At 38.1% G+C, this 12,285-nt stretch overlaps 1 protein-coding gene across 2 annotated transcripts in view; it reads right to left on the reverse strand.

The window, feature by feature from the left end:
- mtmr4 (myotubularin related protein 4) overlaps positions 1-11,908 on the reverse strand; it is a 45,394-nt gene extending 33,486 nt beyond the window's left edge. Inside the window, exons 1-2 of one of the 2 annotated variants that reach the window (XM_088012273.1) lie at positions 11,801-11,908; positions 5,136-5,245 (exon numbers count right to left, since the gene is read on the reverse strand). In XM_088012273.1, coding sequence (XP_087868399.1) covers positions 5,136-5,150 — 15 coding nt within the window. In that variant the 5' untranslated portion in view covers positions 5,151-5,245; positions 11,801-11,908. Of the gene's footprint in view, positions 1-5,135; positions 5,246-6,256; positions 6,453-11,800 lie in introns of those variants that run through there. The other variant, XM_088012274.1, reaches the window with a different exon arrangement.
- Between the last annotated feature and the right edge of the window lie 377 nt (positions 11,909-12,285).

Here is a 12,285-nt window from a genome sequence, read left to right on the forward strand (position 1 = left end):
CTGGTCTTAACCCAGGGGCAGTGAAGATCACTTTAGCTGTGGTCTTTAAGAAAAACATATGACATTTTTACATTAAATATGTCCCCATTACCCAGTCTTATCAAGGGTGTAGCATTAAAAACAAAAAAATAAAATGTACATATCTCAGTTTTAAAGAAACGATTCAACATGTTTGTTTTTCTTTTTTCACTTAATTGAGCAATAAAACTACATAAGTTTCCATAAATCAGCCAGTATAGAATGGCCAGAGATTTTATTGAATTTTGTCAATAAATAAAATAATTTAGCAGAAACAACCAAATTGTGGTAATATTATCAAACAGCAGACTTCAGTGATAGCTGGGAGTGGTGCTTTATTTTTGTTTCACTTCCTAAAGTATTATGGCAGAACATAAAGTTAGATCTTACAAACTTTGAGAATGAAATTACATGACACTTGGTCAGTACAAGTGTGAACTGAAGCCAAAGGGCTGCAGCCAAAATTCCCAATAAAATGTATTAAAGCCACAATTCTTATTTTTGCTTTTAGAATAAATTAGAAACAGAAAAAAAAGTGTTAGCAAGAATTTTATTGAATAAATGGCCTGCTGTGGGTACAGTTTTAGACATAAAAACTAAATCTTAATGCTAACTAATTCATCAGAATAATTACATTTATACTACTACTTAAAAGAAAAAAAACAACAGGGTGTTAGAATTGAACTGACTTTGCTAATTTAATTCATTTCAGAGTTTTTTCACTGGTAAAGAAGAAAACTTCTCAGAAATGCTACTTAAAATTAACCCAAAAACAATACAACTGGTTACATTTTATCTGGTTAAATGTTGTCAGTGTGTTTTATCGGTGCATGTAAATATAAACTCAAACTAAAATAAGCTGAAGTGAAACAAGAACTGTGGATTTTAAAAGGGTTTTTTTTTTTTTAAATGTATTTTTAAAACAGGTTGAGTGTTTATTATCGTTTAAAAAGAGGAACCGTGTTTCTGCAGCTTCTCTGCTTGGAACAGAAAACAAAAGTCACGTCTTGTAGACTAAAGAAACACAAAAATCGATGTTCAAAATGAAGAAAAGATGCATGTTCTTTACTCTGGCATCTTTTATCATGATGAAAGAGTAAGGTGCATGCTTTTGTGTAGTTTTAACCAAATAGAGTTTTATTTCTACAGAATGTAAACCATTCAGCCAGAGTTTCTAAACATTTGTCCTTTTAATCAAGGCCCAATACCTTATCTTTCTTTTATCAGAGTAAAAAAAATTATTTGTAATCTGAAACTCCTTTGGTCATAATGGTAGTTAAAAATTAACAAAGAACCTTTGAAATGAGTAAATCACAACCTGCGTATGAAGTTGGCCAATCTGCATTTCTGCCTATTTGCATTCAAAAGCTCCACTTTAGCCAGTCACAAAAGTGAGCAGCAGATTTAGGCTCCTGTCTCCAAGTTTATTTTAGGAAAACAGGGCAGCGAGTCACCAATGCATGGTGTCAGCCTACATGTTCACACACAGATATAGAAGAGGATAAGATGAGATGTTAGGCTGAATGTCCAACTGGGCAAATCAGTAAAAGTTGAGAGCAAAATGTAAAAACTATCCATCGTTTCCCAGCAATTTCAACAATACCGGCATAAATATAAAGTATCTCTATACAAGTGTTCAAAATTAGACAGTTATGCAAAGAATACATCTCACACAGTAACAAAAAGAGAGAAATTCCATGTAGAGTACCCAGAAGTTAGTGTCAAAGTTACATATTTGACTGAAGGCACAGGAAATAGTAGTGAACTAGACTACACAAACACGGTCAAACTGACAGAAGCAAAGGTCTCTTCTGTCAAATCATTAACAGCGACCTTACATGAACTCAGGCCTCGACTACAAGCCTACTGGTTGCTTCTCAAACCACCCACACCGATGTACTGGCTTTAATTGGGTTTGAAGCAAGCTTCACTTGCATAAAACAGGGACGCAAAACACACCTTTGCCTGCGTACGTAGGTTAACTTCTCTCACCAACTCCAAATAATCATACAAGGTAGGTTTTCAACGCACAGCGGGGACGGAGGCAGGAGTAAAATCAACGCTATTGTCCTCATTTCCATGCTCCCATTATCCTGCAAACAAATGGGCAGCATGAGCGGACAACGGCACAAATTCAATACCTTCAATCTTGTTTTAGTTGAGAAAGAGTGGGGGGAAAAAAAAAAAAAAAAAAAAAAAGAGCTTGAGGCTGGGAAGCTGTTATAATCACCCTCTCACAAGAGAGGATTAACAGGATCATATTACCTACAGTAGCAACTGCTGGAAAGGAGTCAGACAATCCCACCTGAAGTCCTAAACCGTAAAGAAGAAGAACTTAAAACTGTCGGAAATACCCCTACCTGAAACCATTTAGAGGCTTACTGAAAAAAATACGACTTCCTAATGGAGTTAAAGGTCATACAAGTCAAACCACTTGTTGCACAAATACTGCCAACATGATATGAATCATAATCAAAACAATTATGTCCTTAGGTGACCGCCTGCAACTGAATTACTTTAGCAAGGCTTCTGCAGGTTTCACAAACTCAAATTTAAGACTTTTAAATGCCTTTTTAAGACTTATTGGCTGGAATCTAAGACTTACATTGCTACAGAAATTAAATTCATCCAGTCAACAGACAAAAGTATTTTAAATCACCCGTAGGAGACGCAAAAAAAAAAAAAAGCTAGCCAAATAGCTAGCAGTAAGTTAAGGGTAGCCTCAACCGCCCGGAGTGACAGAACCCAATGAAAATGTTTGAGGTCTTAATTTTAGATACAGTCATTTAAGACCAATACATTTTAAGGATGCACAGACACCCTGTTTAAGCTGTGTCTGGTTGGTTGCTCTTGCAGAACACAATAGTGACCACACCCAACCACGCTACAACGTACCTAGGAAGGCAAGATTAGAGACCTGACACTGGAAGTAATGCATGGAGTTAAGCTTTACTGCAGGACTCGCTGGTTAGCATTTCCATTTCACCTGTCTTAGTGGGCACATCACCAGCCGGGCCGCCGTCTGAGCCAGAGCTCTCATTAGAAAGCCGGGAGCCGGGCAACCAGCCACAATGACAGGGCACATCAGGACGATGAGACACATGTCCTCCTGTTATACTTCCTGTTTCTGTTCCCTTTAGATTCAAGAGAAATCTTGTCATCTTGACTGTAACTTCTCTTATCTTTCTTGGTTGGGTTTTTAAAACAAAACTCAATACATCTGGTTTTCTCATACAAGCAACTCACTGTGCAAAACAAAAATCAATAGTGTTTTGCCATTTGTAAACATCACTGGACTTGTTGATGATTTAGTATGTTGATACCAAATCATCAACAAGTCATATCAAAAAAAGACATGCCAACATTAGTCTGGCACTTCAGAAGTAGTAAGACTTCTGAATCCTCAGTGTCCAGTATTTGAAGAAACAACTGATACAGCTGGTAAATGTGTTTGTCGGTACATTACAGTGGATTTTTTTTTTAATTATTATTTAGTTCTGAAAATCTCAGCCATCCGTGGCATTACAGTTCAATGAATAGCAACAAATAAAGACTGAAACAGCTTAGTTAATCTGTGTTATTTTTTCCTTCCTCTAAAAACTGAACTAGACGCTCAGGATGGACTACTATGTAGTAGGGTCCTAAGCTCAAGGCAACTATTTGAATGGCCGTTTTCAAGCCAAACCTCTTAAATATACACTCTCATGATGTCAGAGTAGATGCTGAATAACGCAAGACTAGTTTTATTCTAATGCCTTAAACATACAACGTAAAGCAAATATGATTCAATAAGAGAATTATATGCTGGTTTGCAGGGAAGGGTGAATGTCAGGGGATCAAGTCTCTGCCTGATGTAGTTTCTAGGTTTGTTACAGCATAACATCTATGCTAGAGCTTAAAAAAACGTATGCCTTCATTACATTTTAGAAGAAAGGTTTAGGAAATATGCAATGAGAGAGCGTATTTAAATGTAGTTTATAGCGTAGAATTAAAAAATTTGGATGGATTTTGGCACTTTATAAGGCCTAAAATTAAAAATGACTACATGTAAGAGTTTGTATGAAATGTCTTCTTGAAAGGTAAATTTAGTTGTGAGTTAATAGAAAAGTGCTTTAGTGAGAATGTCCCAAACATACAGACTTTTTCCAGAACAAGTCCACCAGAGGATTAAAGTAAATTAAGTATTAAATGGTCAAATCCCCATTCAGTTTGTCTTTACTGGGAGCACTTTATGCTAACATCACAAAACAAAACGCCCAATATTTAATACCGGGATCACTGGAGTTGGTTTCAAATGTCACATTTAATATAAAGCAGGGTTTTTTGTTTCATGTAAATATAACATGAGCTTGATGTGCTTCTACACAGACAATATCTGTGTGACGGAGCCCCATCAGAGTTGAGACGTCAGCGAGCTGCTCCGCTGCTCCCACTGATTAAGACGACAGTGAGCATCTGAAGATGCAGCATTGCTGACTGCGCTGCTACCTTGTGGAGCCAGGAGGAGTCACTACAGCAGCAGCGACAACATGATTCCTGCCTGGTTTACCAAAAACAAACTGGAATGTTTCTTTGAATCCAAAGAGTTGGTGCAGAAACGAGAGAAAGATCAATGTCTCCCGCTTGTTTTAATTAACGTCAAAAACAATTCTGATCTCTTTCACATATTTTTATAGTTGTACAAATTTTAAAAGGGAAGACTGATGCCAACTTTCTGCTTGATGTTTTTAATTTCTGTATTTTTTTTTTTAAACGCACCTCGTGATAAAAGCAGAAAGCCCAGTTCGGCCTACATTCAAACTTGAGCTGGACGCGATCAACATGCAACAACCAGGAGGTTCTGAACAGCGTCGCTGGAAACACTGAGGTATGAAGGGTGGATCGTGTAAAACTTGTGTGCAACTCTTCGCACCTTGTTTGGACCTGCAACCACAATTTGCCGTTTCCTGTAAAAAAGAGTGAGGTTGCAACTTGTTGCTTAAGTTTAGAGGAATCATTTACGGGCTTCAGAGAAACAAGCGGATTAAAACGCGTCAGGATCCAGCAGGAGGCGATGTTTTTTTTTTGTTTTTGTTTTTTTTACATACACCCGGCCCTCCTCGGTGCGATTGGCTCACCATGTTGCCAGCCATCGGCGTTGCAGACAGAGACGGTGGGTGCTCCCTTCCAGACTCCTCCCTGCTCCTCTCCTCCTGTCTGCTGGGCTCTGCCTTGCCAGCAATGAATCCTGCCAAGATAAAAAAAAAAAATACAAATAAAACGCATTACATTCAGACTTCTTCTGTGTGTGGGTGGTTGCTCAAAGGATTCCAACGCCCCTTTCGTTCAAAGTACAGCATGAGCTATAGATTTATAGAGAACACCCACAATCCAACAGTTTTCCCAAATAAGGTTGGAGATAAACACTGATGGTTTGACCGGCTCCCTGGGACGACAAGTGCTCTTAGTGAATGAGTTAAAGTCAACGCGGCGCACACGCAGCGCTGCAGGCGGACACGCAGGAACGTGCCAGACATGTACTCCCACACCAGCAGAGTGACACGGGAGCACGTCGGCCGACCTGACCGGAAATGCTCCGATTTATGAGAAATGCCGACTCAACGTTCCCCGTCAGATTATCAGCAATCAGGCAGATAACTTTTCTCCACGCCCAAAACACAGCGAGGAGCTCGGGGTGGATGTGCTGCCCTGATAAAAACAGATTCTTAAAAGTCACCTCAGCAGTGATTATGTATTGGAAACACAGAAGACCTGAAGCTAAATACCATTTTATACCGTTATTAGATGTAATATAACAGTGGATACCTAAATAATACAAGACAAATATTAAAAATAGATATTTATTCTCGACCTGGGAGTTCACTGAGTGAATGTGAAGCTCTGTGCTGCCGAATTCATTCAGTGCATTCTTTTGCCTTTGCAAGTTCAGTCAGGAGGAAGAGGAGCATGCTCAGTGAAGGTTTTGAGAGCAAGAAAATAAAAGAAAAAAAAGGAAAACTGGCATTCAGACGAAACATGGACAAAGTGTTTACTTCCTTGTTCAGGACTAGACTAAACAATCTGACTACAGTTTCACATTGTTCTATCAAAGTTTTTACTTGCCATCCTCTTGCTCGGCTTTTTGTTTTTTACCATGACACACCCCCTTTTGCACACCGCTCCGCAGAACAGAAAGAAATTCTTTTTTTTTTTAAAGAACAAACATGACCACAAAACCAAACTTTGGACGCAATCTTACCTCAAAGTGTTGGATCAAACTTTCTGTGAAAAGTTCAGTCTACTTTTTAAAGCTGAATTAGAGCTGGGAAGAGTCGCAGTAGTCTCCGAGTCCCAAACAGAATCGGCTTGTAACCGAGTGTGTGACACACCTCCCTCCACTACTGCTGCTCGCTCTTCCGCCCCCCGCCTCCCCCTTCTTACTCTGCCTCGCTGCCTGAAGTGAAAGAAAGTCATACTGCGGGCCACACACGCCTTACAACATACAGCGCACTCGTGACTCGTTTTATTGTGGGGCATTACCGTCAATCCCAAACGTACAACACCGATTATTCCGTGCAGGCGATGCATTTATACGTGCAGCTGAAAGAGATCGCACTGAAAACGAAAACAACCTGTTAACTGGATTAACTCTACAACTTTGTGTTTTGGAACTGGTAGCAGAACTACAAACCAAAAACGGATTGCATCAACTAAACTGATCATTTATGCAAGGCAAACGATTAAAAAAAACATGATTTAGACAACATCTACCTAAACATTTTCTGTAATCAGAAAGTAGCTTCCAAACTACATTAGCAGGAGCCAAAAGAATCCCACTTTGTAGTACGTTTGGGGGACTGAAATAATTAATCGATTATTGGAATTATTGTCAACTGGTTTACTAATCGATTAATCTGGAGTATGCAGACTCAAAAATGTTATCTTTGCTGAAAGAACACATTCAGAGCAGTGATTAAGTCTAAACTCTACAAACTCAAATATGTTGTACCTAGAACTCCTCAAGTGAGTTTTGGTTTCATTGGGTCCAAATTATGTTTTTATTATTATTATTATTAATTATTATTATTATTATAGCTGCAGTTCAATTCCTTGCTACAGATGATCAATGGTTCACGAAAGGATTGCTGTGTTGTATTCTAGGCAATAATATGTTTATTGTTTAATCTTAAAAGAAATTGATTTGTTTATTTGTATGTTTTAATGCAAATAAACTAATATTGTATAAAAAATAAGAATGTGCAGGCTTCTACTGCAGCCCAAAACAACATTTTAACCACACAAAAAGACAAAAATTGTACAGTAACTTTTTTACGTCTTAGTACAATGAAATCACAACACTTGAGCAGATTACAAGCCATTAGTCAACATTTTAAACAGTGAACCTCTAAACAGATTCTTGCACATTTCAAGATGCAAGGAGTTCAAGCCTTACGTTTCTGAGCCACAAACTGACCCTAAAGCTGCAAAACATGACAAATTGGAAGTGAAACAGTGATGATGACATTCTGCCACAAAACGAGCATGAATACTTTAATAACCCTCTAAGATTCTGTGCATGATTGTCACTAAATTTGTAACTGCAGCATAGCCTGATGGGGTCGATCCATCCATGACTCCCGAGTCCTTGCCTTTTATAAAGGAACCAGAGGCATTTATGTGTCTGAAAGCTTATTTTGGGACAGAGAGAACATTTTATGTTGATTAGTTACAAGAAAATAGAAAAAAAAAACTAGAAATGTGCCGATCAAGTTTTTTCCTGCCGATACCGATCACCCATGAGGGCCGATCACCGATACCGATCACATAATTATTATTTATTTATTTTTTTATCATAAACCCTACCGGTTACATTATGTGGAAAAAGGAACCATGAATTCACCTTAATTTAGACAAAAACTTGTTTTTAATAACTTTTTTCAAGAAGAAAACTAAACAAAAACAGGCACTGTGCAAATTGTACTGCTATTGATAATACTATCTACTATCATAATAGACTGATAACATATGAAGGCTCTGAAGAGGCTAAATAATGCAAAGAGCCAAAATAAAACCTCTCAACATTGCCAAGAAGTTCAAGTATAAAACTTAACATTCAAAGGCAAAAACAGGTTCCATTACAATAAACAATCCAGTTACTGAATGAAAACTTCCTGATAGCATGGCGGCTAGCTGATTACTGCTAGCTCTGATTGGCTGTTTCTGACTGAGCGGAGTAATTATGCAGAACAGGGAGGAGATCGATTATTTTTTTAGAGATGATCTGTCTCATGTTAGGACAGCGAAAGTTTTAATACGTATGTAAAATGTATTTTTTTTAAGTTAGACGCTGCAGCTTTAAGCAGAGGTTCGGTGTGAGAGTCACTACCAGATGGAGCAGAAGCGGCGCTCCGTCTGTGAAATATTACTACCTGTAGCGTAGCAGCGGTTCAACAGCGAGAGCAGAACCAGAGTCTTACATCGCAGCTCGAAGACTTAAATAATTTTGCGGGTTATTTGTTTAGCTTTCTGACCGTCATGCTAATCCGGGTGAGTGTTTGTAGCTGTGCGCTGCTTTACCTGCTATCTGATCCTCCGTATGTCTTTTTTTACTGCAGTGAGCCTCGATGTAGCCAAACTCCGTCAAGTATGGCATTGTTTTTATGTCGTATTAGCTTCGTTGTGTTGATGCATTTTGACCTGCTTGACCCCACGTGCTTTAATTTTCCGCCGCAACACGCAAACTTCCCCATTCACTCAGTGCGTTATAGTTCCACATCGCTTAGGATTTGTTGCTGCGCGTTTGCGCAGAGTGAAGGAAAAAGGAGACCAGCTGCACAGGCAGGCTGCGAAATGAGAAGCAGGTGATCGGTATCGGCAACAAGAGCCAATGATCGCCGATCATGCACTTTTTCACGGAAATCGGCCCGATTATGATCGGTGACCGATCGATCGGCACATCTCTAAAAAAAACTAATCATGTTATTTCACAGGCAAGAAATTAAATCTTAAGTGACTCGACTGATTTTAGCAAAAATAAATAAATAAAACAAGCATGTACGTAATTCAATTCAATTAACTGAAAATCTGTTTGCAGATCAGATCACTGCAGCATTTTATTACACTAAAAACCAAAAACCTACACAAGTTGGCTTCAAACAGCAACTGCCCTCATCTTGCTACATATCTTGTGCAATACTCAGAAAACCCCAAAGAAAACCATTCAGACCCTTGAGACTGCAGCTTATGTGTGGTCATATTCGCCGGCGGCTGGCAACGACTTATCTGGAAATCGAAATTACGACAGCAGCAGCAGCAGCTAAACAGGCGTGTCCCCAGGGCTAAAAACGGGTGACAACAGTAAAAAAAACAATTCCAGGTAAACGCTCCCGCACTGCTCTGGGCGTCATGTGGCTGCTCATGCAAGTCAAATCATGCTTAAACATACACAGTCTCATCACTGAAATGAAACTAGAGCTAAATACACTGAATCGTCAGTGCCGTATCAACCTGTGTTACATCACAACCACACTAGTTGGATGCAATATTTGGTTAGACATTATATTTTAAGTAACATGCCAACAATATTGTTGGCCAGCTGGATGGACTTCACTGACCTGGATGAGCTAAAGCTCGCAAACAGCAGTGGGAAAATAAAACTTCAGGAAAATGCAAGTTAATCGTAATCGATATCATCAAAGCAATATAATCTCAACATTTTTCTTTAAAAAAAAAGCAAAAACTAATAAAACAAGTTTGTGGTTCATCACAGTGAATTAGAATATGCCCTTCGATGAGGTAAGAGTTTACCAGTATTATTGGTAAACTCTTACATTTTCTCTTCAAACGTACAACCACTACACAAAACACGTCGGCTGTTTTCGGGTAATTGCATTTCTGAACAAAAAGTGTTTTATCAAGCATCGTGTGATGCTTCTTCCACGGAAATATCAAACTTCTGAGATGCTTCTTTTAAGAAAAGCTGGTTCTGCTTCACGTCATGTGACTTTCAACAGAACATCATGCGTTTATCAAAAAAGATCATTTTGATTAGCCAAAAAAAGAAAATCTATCATGGAAAAAAGCAATAAAGATATCAAATAAAGACATCAAGTCAGCCTGATTAAGGTTTTATCTGGTAAGCAAAAAAGTTACCATTTAGTGTTCAAATAGTTATTTGAGAAGCATTTTAGTTCTTCAAATCTCAGTCATTGAATGAATGGCAACAAATAAAGACTGAAACAACTTAGTGAGTCTGTGCTGCTTTTTCTTCCTCTAAAAACTGAACTAAATGCTACAAAATAGTCTCCTATTTTTAGATCACTACCGTCCATAATTTTGCTCACTGGACTTCAGTTTCTCACTGCAATCCAAAAGGAGAGGCAATAATGTCAAAAGAAGAGAGGTAGGAGTAATTTTCAACAGACACTTTCTGTGTTGTTGTAGTTAAAGTGATGGTGCTTTGCAAATTGTCTCAAAATAAAAATCCAATTTGCTAGCTTAACATCTCAGTATTCCTGGATTTGCCAGTCTTTAAATGAAGAATCAGCTGGATTTTTCTGTCAAAGATGTTTCAGCTCTTATCTCAAAAGAGTCTGATAAAAACTGAAGGATCCATTGAAGTGTCCGCTTCCTTCTGCTCTCATTTCTCACTAGGGTCTTCTTTTTGAACGGGGCTTTTATTGTGGCATTAAAGTATTCATAAAATAAATTCTACAGATAATATATGGAGTGATAAATAAAACTAATTTTATTTGGGGAAAAGAAAATAATGTCGTTTTCCAATCCCAATTGGTCATTCATCTATAAAAATATAATACAGTGAAAAAGAAATTAAGTATTTTAAACTGACCAAATAAATTACAATAAATAAAAATAGTTCAAACCCATCTATAACTATGCTTTAGTATACATTTTTAAAAACTTTATGACACATGCTGTATTTATTCAATTATCCCATTAACTCCAGCAAAAATACAAATCTAGTCCAAACGCATCACTTTTTAAATCAACTGAAATTTGTTCTGCATGTCAGAGAAAACAAATCCTGAGCTCATACCTTGAAAGAAAAGAAAATAAGATGTTTAATTATGAAATACAATATTTCTACCAACTCGCCACAATAGCTCCGTTTCAAATAAAATTAAATGATTCAGCTGTTTAGCAGTACGTGTACTATTCTGCTAGTCGGTCTATTAAAAATTTATTTTAGTAGCATTTTTTTCAGTTTATTTCAAACAAGAACAAAAAAAAAAAACCCGAAATAAATTACGATGATAATTATTAGAATTTATTGATAAAGAATCTTCTATAGATGCAGTTTCTATTCCTCCTGGATGAACAATAATTTTGAGGTAAAGGCTGAGAGTCCAGGTGGGAGATTCCATGGGGCTTTTCAATGAACTATGGTCAGAAATTTCCAGAAACAAACATGCTGTTTGAGGGACTGATGAAAACACAACAGGTGTAAACAAGGTGGGCGAAGTTTAAGCACCCGCCGTGTGAAAGTGAAAGTCGAAGTCAGTTTGTTCACAGACTGATGCTGTACTCCAGCATGACAACTCATCAAACCGAAAGCGTGTCTCTCAGTGAGAACTATGTGTCCAAAAGCTCTAGCTGTAGGCTAGCTTCCGGATAGCAACCTTATAAGAAGCAGCTGGGTAAAACTCGCTCATATGTCCATTGAAAACAACAAACTAGTTTAAGGCTTGCAAGTACCACTTTAGTCTGAAAGCCCAGGCGCATGTCACATAAAATATATCGCCCAGAAGTCACTTAATTTAAAGAAATAAACCGAGTTACTCACTCAGAAAGAATCAGCTGACACAACGGTGACTCAGTAGACTACACAACTTCCGCATTCTTGTGCGATGACAAGGACGCTAGCCAATAGGGAGAGAACAAACTAACCAGTTTAGCCCAATGAAGCTTTAATGTTTATTTTGGCCAATCACATTTAGCATAGGTGCAACCAGTGAATGCCACACGCCCACAACTGAGCCAATCACATGTTACTAAAAGCTCAGAGCGCACCAATAGAAAATCACAGCGCGGCACAAAGTGGGTACACACACAAATAGCGCGGTACGTGAGGCCGCTCACATGTACAGCAGCGAGAGTACAGCCGACATGAAACATTCAAGGAATTCACGACTTCCTGTGTATGAACCACAGCAATAAATTAAAAATGACAGAAAAAATGTAGTTTGTTCGATTCAGAACGGGAAATTTTATATGTTTAGTTTTTATAAAGACCATCAATGTGGTCATATAATTATCAAACAGAATAGA

This window comes from Poecilia mexicana, unplaced genomic scaffold, assembly GCF_051168715.1.
Source record: "Poecilia mexicana isolate PSO_F unplaced genomic scaffold, ASM5116871v1 scaffold_14, whole genome shotgun sequence".
NCBI classification, from domain to species: domain Eukaryota; kingdom Metazoa; phylum Chordata; class Actinopteri; order Cyprinodontiformes; family Poeciliidae; genus Poecilia; species Poecilia mexicana.